The sequence below is a fragment of the Cebidichthys violaceus genome, unplaced genomic scaffold (genome assembly GCF_023349555.1).
Source record: "Cebidichthys violaceus isolate CVI_PGR_0920_01 unplaced genomic scaffold, fCebVio1.0.p SCAF_6, whole genome shotgun sequence".
In the NCBI taxonomy this organism is placed as follows: domain Eukaryota; kingdom Metazoa; phylum Chordata; class Actinopteri; order Perciformes; family Stichaeidae; genus Cebidichthys; species Cebidichthys violaceus.
Window position 1 is genome coordinate 16,548,600 of NW_027176816.1, and position 19,097 is coordinate 16,567,696.

The following is a 19,097-nucleotide window of genomic DNA, read 5'->3' on the forward strand; positions in this document are numbered from 1 at the left end:
GCTATGATTGGCCAGTCTATGCAATGTTTGAAAATAGACCTTAAATTCATTATCTTCCACATAAAAAGTTGAACACATAAACCACGAGACCCTCCTTTGTTCAACTCAACACACTTCGCCTTACTTGGTCTGGTGTGAACATCTTATGATGGCTAATTTTATCCCAGAATTATCACTTGTGGCAACGGTGGCTGCTGTTCAGCTTAAGTTATGTTTGTGTTAAAGAACTTATTTTGGTGGTCTGGGGCGCTTGAGTGATAAATGCTGATCATGACTGTGAATAGTTCCAAGACAACAACAGAAAACATGTACTTAGTTTTGGGATTTTTATTGTAAATGTGTTTTACGTAGGAACAAAAGCAAAAATATAACATTTTAAGCAACTCTTCGCTTGTAATGTATTTACAGAGCACACACACCTTACTCATCACGTGTTTCATAATACATTATGCTGTATTGCAATTTGCACCTGACCAAGTTAGAGATTTGCATATTGGATCAATTCTGAGCCATGGATGTGTTATGTAAAGTTTCATGAGCATTTCATAATCATGTGTCATGTGTAAAAACCTGACAAGAAAAAGCATGTTACCACATTTTTCACTATATATTTGAATTATCACGTTATGTACGCTTTCTTTACATATTCTTTAAAAGAATCTTTCACAATCACAGAAATCACCAGATCTCCTTTTCAGATGCATATACAGTATTTACATACATTCACGGGCTCACACGTGACACCCATTCAGAAAAGTGTTTCTCCTGATTGTACGGAAGGAATGCTTGACATCGATGTTACACTTCTTCCATACAGCGTCTCGTTCATCCGCCACGTACCAATCACTCAAGGGGTTCGTCAATCGATGTAAGTTTCAGCGAATCAAACGCTTCCAAAAACAACTGGATTCCAGTTCAAAACTTCAACATTCCTCTCTTAAAAAAAATATCGGCACGGATTATCATCAGCTGATTCTCAACTTCATAGTACATGAAAAACAAGTCTGAGCTCTGTGCAGCAGGCATTTTGCGTCCCTCCCGCAACACATTTGGTTTAATTCAACTGAGATGCACAATAACACGCTAAAGCAACGTATACGGGGAAATGTAATATGACAAAAAAAAGAAAAACAGTCACTATTCCCATACAGTACGAGACCAAGGCATCTCATTTCATGGAAAGAGATCCATTTTGTTCAAGACCAGGGATGGATGAAATTGTTTTTTTATATGATCTCCAATTTTCTATATACCTTTGGCGAATATGCTGTAACAAGTAATAACATGTTATTTTATTAATTGAATTTGTTGACTAATTGACTTTGAAATTGAATTTAAAAAGAGAAGAGGCTTCAATGGGAGAGCCATATTTTACTTGCCTCTTACAAAAGTACAAAACACTGATATTAAAGCGAGTCTATGGAACTTTTGAAACAAACCAAGCACATTGATTTTTTTACAAAAGAAAAGTTGAATTTATAGGCCATAAAGCACTCCCTTTCTAAATTCAATAAAGTTAGGCGTTTTGCTGATAAGGCCTCAAGCCAAAGTTATACTTTCTACGTACGGCGGTCTGTTGGGTCAGCGTGGTGCAAATGTCGTCATCAGAGCGTGTACACAGCAGCCTGGACGTCCGCACCTCCAAAAAGCTACAAGCGTTAGCGTAGCAATCCACCGTGCATGCGTGGAACGCCTCCTCCAAGCAGATTGCATCGAGAGTATAATCGAGGCTCTACTTGGTCTGGTATGACCATTAGCTTAGGGTGCCGAATGCTTGCTAATATTTTGTTTCTTCTTCACTTGTACTGTAAATATCCTGTAATTGTCATTTGTGGCAATGGGGGCTGCTGTTCAGCTACAGTTACATAGGCATTAAACATAAAGCTGATCTGGGGTGAATTTGTTATTTGATGTTGTAACGGCACATATTTCCAGCATCAGCAAGTGCAAAAAAGAATCCACTTAGATTTGATATGTAAATGATTTCATTTCATTTGATACAAAAAAATGATTCTGTATTCACATTAAACAGAAGAGGGAGAAAACAAAATTGATTTGGCAGAAGAGGAGGCAAGAGATTTGATACGTTCAAGACCATCAGCCTTTGCTTGAGCCACTTGTGATAGCAGTGACATGAAGTAAGTAAGATAATGATTATGGCATCACAAAACCAGAAAACAAATGTTATTTATCACGAGTTGAAGAGAGAAGAACAAACTTGTTTTTATCATTGGATTGAAATAATTCGCAGATAATCATTGGATGTGGCTGCACCCCAATTTAGTTTTGATCCCCAAAAAAGATACCATTGTTCTGAAGAAACACTCTCTGGACCAGATGAGACACAAAAAAAGGACTTGCCAGAAGTACAAACTTTTCTCGTGTGCCAGTGCAAAATACATAATGACATGATGTTTGCTGAGCTGTAATTCAACATGAACATGAGCATTCTTCTTGTGTTTGAGGTTACTTCAGTGTTTTGTTTTTTTCCTGTAATGAGACTCAAAGGCAACAAAGACACGTATTCAAAGCTACAGGAATGTTGATGCATCAATCACTCTGCCGTCAATCGGGGAAGAATTAAACCAAGACCCCAACAGTTCCCTATGTCCAGTTAACTCTTGTTGCTGGGCAACAAATTCAATTTCAAGCCATCAAGCGATGCGTTTTTGCTAAACAACATTTGGCTCCAGGAAGATAAAAAAAAAACAAAAAAACTTGGGGTTTTAAATAGTAGCAGACCCCTTAGCGATGCATTTTTTTTTTTATTCGTATAAGGCTTTTGACTCCAGCAATAACAATAACACGGATCTCAAAGTGTAAAAATACTCTGAGTAGCAAATATTTCGTCAAATTAGATCAGCTAAAAGATTTGAGTGAGACAAAAAAAAGTTATATACAAGAAGCTTATTCCACCTGTGAGGGTGTTGTGTCAAGTAACAGTTTTCTGTTTCACTTTAGTTTTGTTTTTTTTACAGTCTTTTCCTCGCCACCCAATAAATTATAACAGTACCATGGATGTACGTCACGCGTACACGTTTGAACATAAACACACACCAGCTCAAGAGTCCTACACAGACCCCTTTAAAAAGGTGTTTGGACTTTCAACCCCCCCCTCCGCAGTCTTTCATCACACACAAATCCACACACACATACCCCTCCCCCCATCCCCACTCTGCGTCAGTCTGTCAGAGTGGGGTCAGAAGAGTCAGTTTGCAGAGCGCCCTGTCCTGCTGCTTCGTGGAAAGCGGTGGACTTTGAGGTGTTTCGACAGGTGATCGCTGCGGGCGAACTTCTTTTCGCAGACGATGCACTGGTATGGTTTCACTCCCGAGTGGGAGCGCCGGTGTCGGGAGAGCTCGTCGGACCGGGAGAACCTGCCAGAAGGAAAACCCAGGATGTGATTTATCAGATTTATTAAACAATTTTTTTTTTTAATCAATAATTCAAATTTTTGTGTTTTATTCCCTAATCGCAGCCGATCAAACCTCACGGAATTTCACAGAGGAGCTAGACTGTTGCGCTTTCATTTGAAATACTGCAAATTCTATGCTTAAATTATACTGCACTTCCTATAGTCATGCTTCAAACAGCCAAATAAAGTCAAATCCATGTCAAGCAAGTTAAAGAGCCATCCCATATTTAACTCAGGAATCTATTCCTGGCCTGCTCTGCTCCAGTCTCTATGGGCTCAGGCCAGCTTTGGATATCATGACAGTGAAGGGTTAAGTGGTTGATAGCATAGTGCCTGTGGGCCTTGTGTGTGAGTGTGTGTGTGTCTGTATGTATAAGTAAAGCTTTTAAAATCAGATTAATCTGTAACAGATTCATTTCCCGGCACATTTCCAGTAGCAGCGGCGGCTGAAGTCTTGAAGGCGATAACTCATAGAGATATAAAGATGTCGCTCACAGTTATTTCAAAGCATTTCCACTCTAGAAGTGGATTCCACAACCTGCCTATTCATAATTTTAATGGCCCAATAAAAAAAAAGATAACTGACAGAGCTTATAAAGCCCAAGTGTAGAATCTGAAAAGCAAGGAACCTCAAAAAACAAACAGTCTTTAAAATTCCTTTGGTTCATTGTTTGGTATTGAATAATTTTTATTTGGCCTGTAGCCTATTACATGTTCAGGATATGTTCTTATAACTGAGTAGTATATAACTAGTCAACATTGTGACCAGACTAATAATGCGTTCACATAGAATCAGTCAGTGAATCATTTTGGTGAATGACAGCAAGACTGTAAAATTAGGGTAAAGAGAGTACCAGCATTTGCGATTGAATTTTTAAAGAGAATGCTGCATTTTAATGCATTACGAGACTAATTACGTGAAATAACAGACAAAAAAGACACACAATGATATATATTGCTATCGTGAAGGAAAAAATATTAAGCACGATTGTAACGTTTTGTCCTGCCATCCCGTTGGACTGTTTTTCCCATGTTGCCCAAAAGGTGTTGTCCGTCTGCCATCTACCGTCTGGTTCCATGTTGATGCAGCATAAGAGTCTACGGACAAAATTGTGAGACTGTCCTTGCATTAGATGAGTTAAATGCTAATGTCAGCATGCCGACATGCTCACAATGACAATCAAGAGTGGACTGGCCATCGGGAAGTTCAGGAAGACTCCGGAACGAGTGATCCATTCCAGGTCGGATCAGCAGGTGGTCATAGAGTTTGTATTTTTTTACATTCTGATTACAGTAGCTACTGCATGGTCCTCTGCCGTGGCATGCAAGACAGACAGCACAGAGCGGACGGGGTGCCTGTCAGACTGGGCCTGTCTAATACTTTCAATAATAATACGGTTATCATTCATTGCCAAAATAGTTTAAACTCGCCCCATGAAAGGCCTGACCATCTCAAAGTCTCTGGCTAAAGTTCTGACTCTGTACGTCCCTGATGACAATGCTACCATTCTGAAGCGACGCAGCTCTATTTATTGTGTTCACCATCATTGTTTTGTGTGTTAGTTTGCAACCGTTGCTAATTAGCCCGAAAACACAGCTGAGGCTGTATCTGCTCATAAACCAAAACATTGGACAAATTACAACCTGATTATGGAGCTAGAGGATAAGTGAAGATGTCGCCAAACTTATTCCAATTTATCCTGATGGGATGTTAATGTTGTACCAAATTTCTTGGCAATCCATCAAAATTGTTTTTGAGACACGTCACTGAAAGCCACAAATTGGAACCACATGGCGGAGCTACAAGAAAGGTCAGGGCATCAGAAAGTCTTTAGGACCATGAATGTCAGTACAAAAGTCCATCCAACAGCTGGAAAGATATTCTGACCGCCATAGCCCTCCCTAAAGCCACATCACCAGCATTGCCAACATGTCACCATTAACTTAAATGCATGCAACGTAGATATGTTACGTGTATTGACATCAATGCTGTTCACTTCTAAAAGAATGAAGGATTTTCTTGTTTTTTAAAATACGTCCTGTAGCTGCTTCAAGGACGCCACACTACTCTGACTTTTCTGGAAACACACTTATGAAGGCAGAAAACACAACACTGATATATTAACACTGTGTAAAGTGGCAAAGGTATAGCCATTGATGCCTATATACAAGCACTAATGCAAAGCAATGTTTTTTCTCCTGACAGCAGCAATGCAGTCTGTTCTGAGTGACAGTCTAGATCTATTACAAATACGCATGTTTTCTATACAGTCAAGCTGGAGGGATATATTGCTCATTTTAATCTGTTTGTAGCAGGGATGTGCGGTCAGGGGAGGCAGAGCCTCACCTGTCATCATGAAAAGTAAAAAAATAATAATAAAATAATAAATTATATTTCTCTACTGTTCTGTGTTATAAATGTAATTTCTGTATGATTCCAATCATTTCAAGCATTTTTATAATCAAAATCGCTGACTTTGTACGTATCCAGTTCAGGAATTTGTTCCTGAACCAGTTTGGTGGGGTTTTGGTCCCCACCAAAACCTTTATTATCTGTATGTTTTTAGCAGCTAAATGTTCTACTTTGTTCACCAGTTAGCTGCTAACTTTGCCTCTTTGGTGCTGGGCAGGTGGCAAAAATCTGCGGCCTGCTGCTGCTGGAAACATTGGTGGGAGAGATGGGAGTGAACCGAACCAATCAGGTTGCGGGGTAAAAACAACAAGCTGAATGACGTTTTAAAGGGCCAGCGTGTAGTATTTGTTGTCATCTTACAACTGACTGAAATTTCTCCTTTGTATGTATGCAGCCTTGGCGTGAACAAATACTTTCTACAACAAGTGCCCTTCGGGCAAAATGACTTTGTGTTGACATGTCTGTCAGATGCGTGTCTCTACAGATGCTACGGATTAGCAGGGTTACTTAATCTACACCAAGAGGCATGTCGTTGTTAAAGTAAAAATCTGAAACCACATCAGTCTCTTTATGCTCTGCACTCTATATTTGTTCGTTATGGTAATCTGCGTGTGTCGCGCATGCACACATTACACCCTAAAGCTGTACTGTATTAGCTTCAAGCCAGGGCATGATAGAAACCATGCAGCTATTCTACTGACTTCAAACTGGGCTTGAGCCCAACTACAACATACTGCACTGGGGAAGATCTTTCAACACAACATGCGTTTAGGACTTGTGCAAATACACTGATTGGTCTTCAAATCCACAATTTTTTTTGGGGGTGGGGGATGGAATTGATCATGTGCCAGTTCTCATAGTTTTTCACTTGCACCTTGAGTCCTTGGGGCGTCTTGGCGGGGCTGCAGCGCAACACATAGTATACATTTTAGCGTGGGCGCCGTGGGAAACACATGCACAGGCTCTGTTCTGGCTTGTTCCTAAACTGAGCTCTCGGCTCTGCAGCCAAACAGAGCATCGTGAAAACAGTCGCGTAAGGGTGGGGCTGTCAGGTTGGTTAGCACACCTGGCAAATTACAGTAACAAGAGATGTTGGCAAGCGTACGTACTGTACCGGAGTTTTATCTGTCGTCTTTTATTGTTCTTGTGTGTCCCGTCAGCTCGAAGACATTTACGTCTCCCGTCACCGTGTTTATGTGCGGCTCAATTTCAACTGTGTGTAAGTTGAATCGCATTAATGTGTGACAGCACTAATCAATGACAGAGCAAAGCTACGTACAAGTAGCCATAAAACATCTTCTCATTGGTTTCCCAAAGATGGATTTCTTTAATAAACCAGAGGAGCTGAATTCCTGAATTCCTGAAGACACTGGATGCTTGGAGGGACCTAGGAGCGTCGATAACGTCGATAACGTCGATAACGTCGATAACTAACTGATAGTCAGCTGAGCTCAAAGTGCCCAAGTGTGGCGCTAAATCAAAAAGTGACAGCTCCGTCACCACCCAACAACATTGTCTTGTTGTAACGACGGATGCATCGGCTGACAAGGACAACACGCCAGAGCCCCGATGACAGCTGCCGTGTTATTACAGCAAACTGTTTTGGTTCCAGCCCAGAACGACTCAAAAAACTCACGCGGGTCTGAGCTGAAAATACTGTTGCCGGCATGTGTTCCTTTTAAGTGTTGACATGTGACTTTGTCCGTGCATCCAGATCTTTACATAACCATAAACTAACTACAGCCAGAGAGAAAGAGGGGGAGACCTTAAAGCTTTGGAAAGAAAGAAGGAAGAAACATAACTTCCACTGAGTTATATGGAGCCAATGAAATACCACTCCTTTCTACCCCAGAGGGGCAAACACATGGATCTATTCTACACTTACAGAGGGTAAGAGGTGCCTTACTCCCAAGCTCACCTCCATTTCCTGGAGAGAGGAGCAAGAAAAGGGCAACTGTATAGTACAGTATATTACTGCTGTCATGTGGAGACTGCAGAAGTGTAGCTTGGGGAGGACGGAAATGCAACCCAGTTGCCAGAACAAATGTCGACACAGTATGTTCCTGCAAACCATGGAAACGTTTCAAAAATACATTTCGTAGCAGGCTTACAGAAACGCACAATGTCAATGCCAACATTCGGAAACAATTGGTTAGGTTACAGCAAAACAACTACTGCAAATAAATAACAACCGCCCGTAGGGGACTTTCTTATGTTAAGTAACAAGCTAAACCAACAAGCGACTACAAACAACCCTAATCTTGTTCTGTCCTGTCCTGCGTTTGAGCGACATCCCTTCTGCCTGCCTTTTTGTGGACTTTCTTGCTTCTCATAGTTGTTATTATACCCGGAACCTTTAACAACTTTTTTAAACAACCTTTAATGTCACACACATAAAAACGTCCACATTCAAGGTTTCCATGGTGTGCAGAAACGTACGATACCAACATTTTTTCTGGGTGACTGGGTGTTAGCCCAAAAAATAAATAGTTTGTTGTTTTATTGGAGAGACGATGGATACTCTGTTGCTATGGACCTTGAGCCAATTAGTTTAGCTTAGCATAAGATGGCTAAACGTGTTTCCCAAAATGTAAATTTGTTCCCTTTAAATGCACCACAACAAACATCATCTTAATTGCATTACAGGGGAAAAAAGCATATGCTACAAAATGCATTTAATACATTATGTCTTTATGTAAACAAAACACACGTTTGTCATAAGCCATCTTTAAAGAATGCTTAAAGGGTCTAATGATTTATTTCTTTGGTCTAGAATAACATAACATAATATGTTTACAAACACTTGGATGTAAACCCAGACATAACGCACATTGTGAAAAGAAGTGTCACATCCGGAGGGTTTTAAGTGGCTGCAGGTTTTCAGAGCAGCATCCTCACAGTTGGACTAACTTATCTGTCTCAGGTCTCTCACAGGCACATTTGCGTTATTGTCCTTACCTAAAGCTAATACAAATTCTAACCTCACCCTTAGGCTCAATTCAAACTTAATCACGTTGCTTGGCCTAACACAACCCTGCCTCCATCCAAACACATGCACTCTCGGGCAATAGCTCCATGTATAGATATCAAATCCAAAAGTCGAATTTGTACTTTGGATGGACGAGTTCAGATCAGGATTCTAGATGAAAAGCAATGATTGCCGGACAGAAAAGTACACGTATGAAGTAGAAAACTATGAACTTGATCCTCTGCTGCGTGAATGTACGTGTGTGTGTGTGTGTGTGTGTGTGTGTGTGTGTGTGTGTGAAGTGGGCGCAGACAGTAAGCAAACAAGTGGAATAACTAGCAGGGGGCAAAGTCTGCATGCAGAAAACTTCAAAAGGCATTCTATCTAATCTAAAACTTGAACCATGGTACAAAAACACAGATAGTGGAGACACACAGCCAGCATGTAGAATCAAACAGATTAAATGTAGTTTTCCTTAAGATGGACCCTGTCACCACCCCCTCCCATCCATAAACTAAGCCTTCATCGAAGGGGAGACACTACAGATGAATAGTGTAAATGTTTTGACCTAATATACCACCCCAATTGATTGCTTCCAGTAAGTCAATTATATTTTGTGTCACGTTTTCTGAAATTATAAATATGCATATGAGTCATTATCTTGTTAAATATGTGCTAATTTACATACATTTCCAGAACATATATCTGAATATCTGATATCTCTTTGTATCACTCCATAAATCAGGGAAAAGGCACCATGCGCACAAGAATAGAATGTTGTATAAATCAGGCTCTGAATGATGTATGACTAAATCCCTTTGTAAAATTAAGAATATAGATAGGAATGAAACTGGAAAGTTTGGTGTATGTAAGTGCTGCTGAAGGGGAGATTTCTGGCTCAGAGTCTGAGAAAAAAATGGCCTTTAAAATTCCATACATTTTGAAGACACTACAGATAAAAAAACTTCCCCACTTCATTACTTACTTGTTTACTATTATTAAAAGTATGAAATGTTTTGTTTGAAGATGCAAATGAGACATTATCTGATGGTAACTTACTGAATTTAGGAGAACTCTACAGACGCAAGCAGACAAAGTAGTAAAATAAACTCCTAGATGTGTGTTTTGAATGTTTTCTTTCCTCTAGTCTGAAAGAAAATGTGGAAGCAAAATAGCCCAAACTCTCAAAATTGACCAGTGCATGAAAAACGATGTCTTCTCCCGAAGTGTCCCTGAACACTTTCATGTCCCCATGAAACTAAAAGTGGCGACATGAAAGACCTGCCCATTTCCTGTTTGATGAAAATGTATGAAAACCTTCCAACGTGTCTCGGAGAGGAGTTTAACGAAAACAATAACACTTTTCCATCCAACTGCATTAATGGTGGATTAAGATCTGTCCTTTCCTTCATCACTGTTCTTGTCATGGAAAACTAATTTCCTTGTGTGCATCTCTTCAAAGTCTACTCACATCGGAAGAGTGATGTATTAGATTATCAACAGCTATCTGTATATGTGTCCGCAGCGGAAGTTGATAGCCCTGGTTGCTGTAATCTCTGTAGTATAGATAGAACACTTCACCCGACAATTACATCACTCATTTAGCTGCACCTTCTATGTACTGTATATTCTATCCACCGACCAATCTATCCATTCATCTCCATTCACCAGACTTTGATCAGTGCAAGGTTGCAATCTCATCGGCATCATTTGATTTGATAAAAAAAAAGGACACTTGGTTCTGCTCACCTCCATCCACAGCCGGGCCACGTACAGGCGAAGGGCTTCTCCCCCGTGTGCCTCCTCAGGTGGGCTTTAAGGTGGCTGCTCTTGGTGTACATCTTATTACAGCCTGGAAAAGAGCACTTGTGCATTTTAATGAGGTCCGCTACTGTGCTCTTCTGGTACCTCTGACCTCCGACGAGGACCCCCGCAGTTGAGCCCCCACCTAACCCCCCTTCCCCGAGCCCAGTGGGTTTGGCGGCGATGGGCACCGGTGCGATCCGGACAAATTTGGGCAACACAGTGATCCCGTTTTTGCTTGAGCTGGTAATGTTTGTCGCCGAAAGCAGCTGAGGCACCAAGGCAAAGGTCTGCCCCTGGATGTTGACCAGGAGTTGGGCAATTTTGATGTCCGACGGGGCCTGGGCTGGCTGGGTTTGGGTTTTTGGGAGTTGGGTTTGCTGTGTGACAGTATCTGAGATGGTACTGGGGTTGGGCTCTTGTTTGATCTGGATAGGCTGGATTTGTAGGATGACAGGCACGCTGGAACCTTCTGATGAGACCGGTGGTGAACCACAATCCTCATGTTTGATCTCGTCAACGCCACGAGGAGAACTAAAATCTACTGCCGATGGCGAGCTGTCCATGTCCGATGCACATGGTGTGTGTTTGGTCTCTGTGTAGGAGGAGAGCGGCGAATGTGCTACAGGCACAGTCTGATCCGAATTCCGTGACACTGATACGAGTTCTCCTGCTATAGTCCTTGAATCTTTCGCCTCAGCATCCTCTGGCATTGGCGACACTGCCTCATCGCTTCCCTCCTCTTCTTTCTCCAATGCCACTGCCATGTTCTCTTCCAGGAACTCCTCAATCTCCTCCAGAGTGGGCTGAAAGAGGAGCGCCGCTGGATCCTGCATCCCGTCCAAGAACACGGGGAACTCGTAGCAGTCGTCTTTGGCGTGCTGCTGGAGGAGAGTCAGCCGCTGCTCCCTCTTGGATTCCCAGGCCAGGCCCATGGGTAAAAGAGGGGTAGATGAGGATGAAGAAGAGGAGGGGGGGGATATGGATAGGGAGGAAGATAGAGAAGAAGAGTGAGAGCTGCTGCGAGGGAGGGAGGCCTGCGAGAGGAGGAGGTCCAGCAGGCTGTCTTGACTCTCTCCTCCCGAGGAGCTACAGCTCCCGCTGCTCCTGCTGCCCCTGCATTCGTAGTTGGCACCAAGGACGTGCCGTAACGTTGGCGACGAGGCCTCAGGGCTAGAACAGAGGGAGGACCGAGGGCTGGAGGAGTCGCTGAGGTCATCCTCAGAGGGGCGAGGGGAGGAGGAGAGCGTCTCCCCTTGGTAGGGGCGATGGTGGTCGTAGATGCACGCGTCGGTCACCATGATGCCCGGCAGTGCACCACCAGCGTGGTGACAGAGGCAGTTGTAGTCCGACCCCGGGGAGCCGGTGTAATACACGAAGGTCTCCTCACCAAGCGGCAGGTGATCCACCATTCCTTTGCTCTGCTCTGAAGATCAATCTGTTCTGCTGGAGATCGGCTTAGCGTCGACAAAAAACTTCTGTCTTCTTTCTGCAAAAAAAGAAATGAGTTGATCATCATGGCTATGACAGAAATGTGTCTTTGAATTTGACTGCGTACCAAAACTACATTGTGTACATTTTAATTATATCTAACTTCCCCGTTAGCAGGTTTGTGCACTGGGGTGATCATCTTTCCCAACAAAAACAGTATGGAAATCCAGCAACAGTGAAGTCAGGTTAGTCTGAGAAGCGAGGTTAAAGTTCTACAAGACAGTCCCCTCAAGATTATACTGTATCGCAATAAGTAAACCTGCAGGAAGACGGAACATGTGTCATTATGTTTTGCTCTCTAAACACTATACCTGCTGCTGGTTCAAGAGGTCTGCAGCTGATGGCACTTCAAAAGGAGAGCCAACCACATCTGACGGAAGTGTAATTTGAAGACTGTGTGTGTGTGCGTGCGTGTGTGTGTGTATGTGTAGACGCTGCAACTGCTGGTTCAGACTTCAAGCTGACCATGTGGGATCAGGGGTTCCCATTTCTCACTGCTTCCAAATTAAAGCCGCATGGTTTTACTGTCATTTAATAGTGTGTTTCTATCCCTTTCCCTGTGGCTCTTAGCCCCCCCCCCCCCCAAAAAAAAAACAAACAACCCAACGACAACAAAAAACAATTGCAATGCTAGTAATCTTTGGAGAAATACACAGCGATGTGCTCTCAGAAATTAGAATAAAACTGTAAAGTTCAATCTGAAAGCCTCCTGCAGACTTCCATGGGTGTGGTTACAACAGTGGTCATAAGCGTTATATTTCATCACAGCTATTCAGTCTGAGATCAACAGATTTCAATGGGATGATGAGTGAAGGATTTAGTGTCTATTTTTACCCTAGCAAACAGCCCGCACACAATGCATCTACATTTAACATGGATTAAAAAAAAACGCCAGACATTATCAAATGGCCTTAGCTGCCATGAGCATCTTATGATGATTAAACATGACGAAAAAATCAACCTAAATTGCCACATGTGTATTGCATGAACCGACAAATATAAAAAAATGACTGTGCGCCCTCTTCTGTAAAGCTGAAAAGCTGCCGTTTCCCCATGTGGAGCCTGGAGACCTCCATAAGGTCCTCACAAAGAAATTCCTCACAAAATAAACAAATTCATTTGATTATTATTATTACTTAATTTACCTTGAGTTAGGCGCTAGAATTGCATCAAAGTTCTTGTGCGGTCCTCCTCCACCATACCACCACCTTCGGTGAATTATGCAATTAGTGAATCTAATGTCAACATTCCACTCATATACGCTTATGGTATGGGGGGGGGGGGGGTCTTGGCTAAGCCCTCGTGGGAAAAAAAAGTTTGGGAACACCTTGGCTCGGCTCCAAGTCACTTTCCTTACTGCGGTAACATCGGAGAGGCTTTGACAGCACGCGCTCCTGGTCTTCACCAGGCATGCATGCGTAATCAATACGGGATCTATGACGTGTTTAACACCGTGACTAGTCACATCACCGAGAAAAAAGCCCCAATATTAGATTTACATGATTATAGATAGTGTGAGTGCAGCAGCAAGCATGGTGCATGAAACATCAGGCGTCGCTTCGGAGCGCGCATATGTACAAGACACCAAACACCTCTCTAATCACAGCTCTGCGGAGCCACGCGTCCCCGCTGTGCTCCACAACAGAGAGACGGACAAGCACGCGCAGGCACAAACAGACAAAATACCAGCCTTCCCTGCTTAGACTCACTCGTATGTGTGTGAGGGGAAAATCCCGCAAAATAATCCGCTCCTCCTGCGATGTGCGCTCCCCTCTCTTGAAAGCAGCTGTCAGTGCGTAATAGCGCGTAATGGCAATGTAACTCTGCGACACGGTCCTTGCATTGCTCTACGCCTCCACATTCTCTCTCTCTCTCTCTCTCTCTCTCTCTCTCTCTCTCTCTCTCTCTCTCTCTCTCACACACACACACACACACACACACACACACACACATACACTGCACTTTAAACCTCTCTCTCTCTCTCTCCTCTCTCTCCAGAGAGGCTGGTTGTTCGCTTAGCCGTCACATGATCGGATCTGAGGAAGTTATACCAGTCAAATTAGGAGGGGGGGGGGGCTCATGAAGGCTCGCCTGCTCGGGGCGCTGCAATTGGCTCTCGCGGAAGAGGGAGGCTGGGCCTCAGGTCTGGCGTGTGTGTGCTTTTGTGTAAGTGTGTGTGCGCGCACTAGTGAGAGCAGATCATAAAATCACTTTCATCATACCCTTATTATAACTACATGACTTGAATAGATCAAGCAGAGTTGTTTTTTTACATTGCGTTATTTCTGTGTATTTACAAAAGGACTTACATTGTTTTTCTAAATTCCTATCGTTCATTAATTAATTATTGATATAATGTAAAATTGTCTTTAGGAATAACTCATTTCCATTTAATATGACCTTAATAAGTCTGTTTTAAAAGTCGCGACAGAAAAAAACCAAATCAGATTTGTATTTGCTTAGAAAGCACACTGTGCTCTGGCAGTGACTGAGGGACACATCCAGTGTGTTTACATGATGCCTAATAACGTCAGCAATAGAAGTTTTGCCTTCACTCCAGTTGAGCGGGCGTCTTATAAACACGTCCGCCCGGACCGAAGTAGTTTCACCGGCTCCGACCTAATTAGATTTGCCTGCGTAGGGTTAGATTACCGTTCACCGCGTTCGGATAAATGATCCACTCTCAGCCTGCTTGTAAACACCATAAGAGTGTTTCAGTGTGCGCTTGAGCACGGTACAGAGTCAGTGTCTGTTACGCCGCTGTGTAAAAGGATACACTATATGTCACACTGAGGGGGTTTGTTTTGCATAGGATTCTAATACTGCTACTGATGTTGCTGCTGCTGCTGCTGTAAGTGCTGCCATTGCAACACATTCTCACCCCGATGCAATAAATACCGCAGTTTAGCATCAAACTATGACCTCTATTCTTTGGCGTCAGGTTTGAACGTGTCAGGGACGGCACATCAAGGGCACGGCTCGCTACATGTATGGAGTTTTGATGAAGTTTGGTGAAAGCAACAACAATCTGCTAAAGCTTTGTTTATACTTGCGCTCTATACTCCCGAGTACGAACAGAAGCGTTTATACTCTGTTTGCGCATTATTCTCCGAAGATGCCAGAAGGCGTAAAAACAAAATGAACTGTGAGGAATCAAAAAGACAACAAGTGTAACCCAGAGACTGTCCCATAGAAGTCTATGTGTGTAACCAGCAAAAAGCCATAAACCAAACTCCACAATGTCGAGGAGGGATTTTCTGTAAATTCATATCTCATATTTATAGACTACTTTGTCAACTTTGTCATGGTGATCATGGTCATCCTTTGGTTTGTGGACTGCCGTTTTGAAGCCTTGAATTAGAGAATGCAAGTTTTAAGACACTCCCGCATTGGCTTCAATCGGCAGAACAGGAGGTTGCTCCTGCTTAAAACTAGGCTAACTAGCTACCCTGCAATACAGTAACAATGCTGTGTGATTTCCATGTATTTTGACTGGGACATATAGCTTCAGCATGATAGCAGATGGACATCATTGCTGCTCTGACCAACATATATTGTATGCCGATAGTGATATGTAAGCTAAAAAACAGCCTTGTAATCAGGCTCTAATCAAAAAAGGAGCACATGTACACTCAAACATCATTATGCAGAGACACAACTCAGAGTTAGTAAGAGTCTACAAAGGTTGCAGCAGTATGCAAGCCATAGACACTTAATCCATCAAATAGGATGAGACTTGCAAGTGTAACTAAAAGCCAACTAAGCTGTCTAAGAAGTGCATTAGACACAGGAGGGTTTTGTGTCAATAGCTGTGGTGTTTGGTTGGGGGTGGAAGGGTTGTGGTCCTTTGCAGCTTTATTACAAACTCATTGTGTAACTCTTGGGGGAAATATTTGTTCCCAACAACAAGCTGGGTTTTTAACAAATATGTTACATTGCTGTTGGTACTGTGAGTCTCAGGGGAGTGTCTGAAAATAGATAGTGTTCTGGGTAGTGGGGGACAAACTGCAACTTTAGGCGAAAGGGTGAAGTGTCCTGTAATAAATGTTATCTCCCACGTAGACACTTTTCTTGAAAATGTATTTTTAACGTCTCAAGGGGGGGCCAACAAAACGTTACAGGCCACAGCTGGATCAATGTTTTCTCCACTGCCACGGTCATCTCACAGCCATCAACGCGTGATAAACCCCTGGATCCCATTTGCATCCCCTCACCTGACGTGAATAATCCGCTCTGACACCGGCCATGTACGTTCTGTTTACACGGCGGGGGGTCCAGGGTCAGCCGGTGATGCCAAAGCTGGTTAGGGGCTTAGAAGGGAGTAAACAAAACTGTGCTTCATCTATATATCTCCAAAAGGAGACGCCGCTGTCACAATGGCCAAAATCACTAACTCTTCACTATGATATGTAACCATTTTCTTTATTCCATTGGATTGATTTCCATGTTCTTGATAACCACCTTTCAAAAATGAACAAAGCTGCTGTCGAATAGTGTTTATGGCTCAGGAAGTGTTTCCTTAAGTGACGTGACCCGGAAGTATCAAAGTGGCAGCCATGATTAGAGCTATTTGAATCCTCTAAATGCAAAAGAAAGGTGCTTAAATGCTTCCTTTGTAATCTCCTTTAGGGTAGGGAACACTGGACCAGTCTATTCAAAGAATAGATAATGCCTTCCCACAATTCCTTGCGGCATCAACATTGAAAGCAAGGCACCATCCGCTGCCGTCGATTGATTGAACACTGTGGGTAAATGTTAAAAAAAACGTCCTTCTTCGGAGGTTTGATTCTGTTTTGGACAGGAATCCTTAATTGAATTGCACAGCAGTGAGTTTGTCACTGTACTCCTAAGTCCTTATGAATTTCCCTTAACTTCTCTCCTTGATCTCATGACAATTCCCATCAAGGTCAAGGAAAAGTATTTTGGAAAAGACGTAGAATGCAGGCCGCAACCTCCGGCTCTGCTGAGTGAAGCCTATGAGTAAGTGTTTTAAAACTTGCATCCTCTACTGACCAACAGGGGGCGACTCCTCTGGTTGAAATAATACGTCTGATTGTATAGAAGTCTATGAGAAAATTACCCTACTTCTAACTTGATTTATTACCTCAGTAAACATTGTAAACATGAGTTTTTGGTCTCAATCTCTAGTTTCAAGTCTTCTTCAATACAGCATGATGTTCATTTAGTAAATTATGGTCCATTTAGAGTCAAAGAGACAATAAAGCAGATATGCTTTTGGGCGGGCTTCCTGTGATTGACAGGTCCCTGCCACTACCAGGGACGTATACAGCGTCTCTACGTCACTCCTCCGCATTCCAAATATGGTAACTTCCGTTAATTGGTTGCGAAAAAAACCACATAGCTACAGCTGTAATCCAAGATGGCGCCGGTGAAATGAACTCGAAGCTTCAAAACAGCAGTCCACAAACCAATGGGTGACGTCACGATGACTACGTCCATTTCTTATATAAAGTCTATGGTCACTTTTTGGACTATTCGACCGGAACCTTATGCTGCCCAGAAAGCATTTACCTATTTTCCCCGTCCAGTACTTTTTGCTGTCTTTGTTAAAAGGTATCGTCTGTGATCATTACAACCTTACAAAAATGTGCCCAAGAAGCACACATTTTCCCCATTTCTCTTTTGGCCCATTGCAAGCATTACCACGTGAAATAAATCAATTTGACTCATTAGGTCCATCTGGAGGCTTACATAATATGCATGAGTATAGGTGTTTGTGAGTTGGAATGGAGCAGCCGAAACCAATTAGTTTGCGTGGCAGAGAAAAATAATCTCTGTGGACTTCATTAGACCGTGTGGGTGAGTAATTACTACGAGCCCTGCATTTCCTCGAATGTGACTTCAGATCAGACCTAAAACTTACACGGTGTCTCTGGAGCTGAAACGGGTCACACAGATAACTCGCGTAGAGCCGAGCCTGAACAAGATAGCAGGACCTCCTCACGTATTCAACGAGCTGACTGTTGATATGAGCGGAGGATGAAATCTGTGTGGGGGAAAACGGGGAAGTGTCGACTAGATGAACAGCAATCTGCCCTGCCTCTCTTTAAGCACTTTGTAACCAAAAACCTCTGCCTGATCCCAGGTCACCCCGAAATTGACAATCTGGCAAGATTGGCCTTCTTGGCTCCTTTTGAAGAACAATTCAGTTTGAAATGCTTTAGAAACAGGAGCTCTTAAATTATTTGAGTTTATATTTTGGAGCCAAATCAAATTGTTTACGTTCACTTCTAATATACAGTCTATGGCTTAAACGTTACAGTGCAGCATTGTATGGAGAAATGTAACATCACCCCGCTTCCATTTTAACCTAACCAGCGCTGCAAGCTATTGCTACCAGACCCCAAAAAAATTCTCTATTGAGCTCAACTTTTTGACAGGATTTCATCTTCTAGTTTCCTTCAATGAAACCAGATGTCAAGTGATTTTTATCATTGAGTTAAATAGACAATAGTTGTTACGAGTGGGTGCTACAGTTACATGGGGCTCTTGCTGCAGTGGATGTAGAGTGAAGCAACACATGGCACTTTGGTCAGAAGTGAGTCCAGGTATGTGTCAAGGTTAGAGAGTGAGAGAGAAAGCTAGAGCAGCAGGTTAATGAACTGTGGCTTCAGACACAATGACGCACACGACATGTACCAGAGTTCACCGCTTTGCGCCGCGTTCATGACGTAGTATTAACTGTTGCCTTTAAGCGTAGCTGCCCCCCCTGCGCCGTAACTCTGTGTCCATATGTCCGGCACTTGTTGACTTCTCTTTCATCTTTTGTCATTTGTTCAACCCATAAAAACACGTCCAGGCCAAAGTCCAAAACCTGCCTCTCAAGGTTGTGAACCAGCTCTGTCGTCAACAAACCTCAGGGGCAGAGCTTTTATTGGCAAATGCCCACACACACTTGCATGTGGGAGGTAGTGTTCTGAAAACATTTCTGATATTGTCATTTTTTTATAACTCCTCAATTATCTTTCATCTCTCACAACAGACTT

At 42.7% G+C, this 19,097-nt stretch overlaps 1 protein-coding gene across 3 annotated transcripts; it reads right to left on the reverse strand.

The window, feature by feature from the left end:
• Window positions 1-312: 312 nt before the first annotated feature.
• On the reverse strand, window positions 313-14,108 carry LOC137889211 (Krueppel-like factor 15). 3 transcript variants are annotated; one of them, XM_068732943.1, is made up of 3 exons: window positions 13,800-14,108; window positions 10,546-12,088; window positions 313-3,377 (listed from the first exon to the last, which is right to left on the reverse strand). In XM_068732943.1, exons 2-3 carry the CDS (start codon window positions 12,009-12,011, stop codon window positions 3,209-3,211), a joined length of 1,635 nt encoding a protein of 544 aa, XP_068589044.1. In that variant the 5' UTR covers window positions 12,012-12,088; window positions 13,800-14,108; the 3' UTR covers window positions 313-3,208. The 3 variants fall into 3 exon arrangements, with proteins under 3 accessions (XP_068589044.1, XP_068589046.1, XP_068589045.1); XM_068732945.1 differs by lacking the exon at window positions 13,800-14,108 and adding an exon at window positions 13,236-13,788; XM_068732944.1 differs by lacking the exon at window positions 13,800-14,108 and adding an exon at window positions 12,402-12,630.
• Window positions 14,109-19,097: the final 4,989 nt, after the last annotated feature.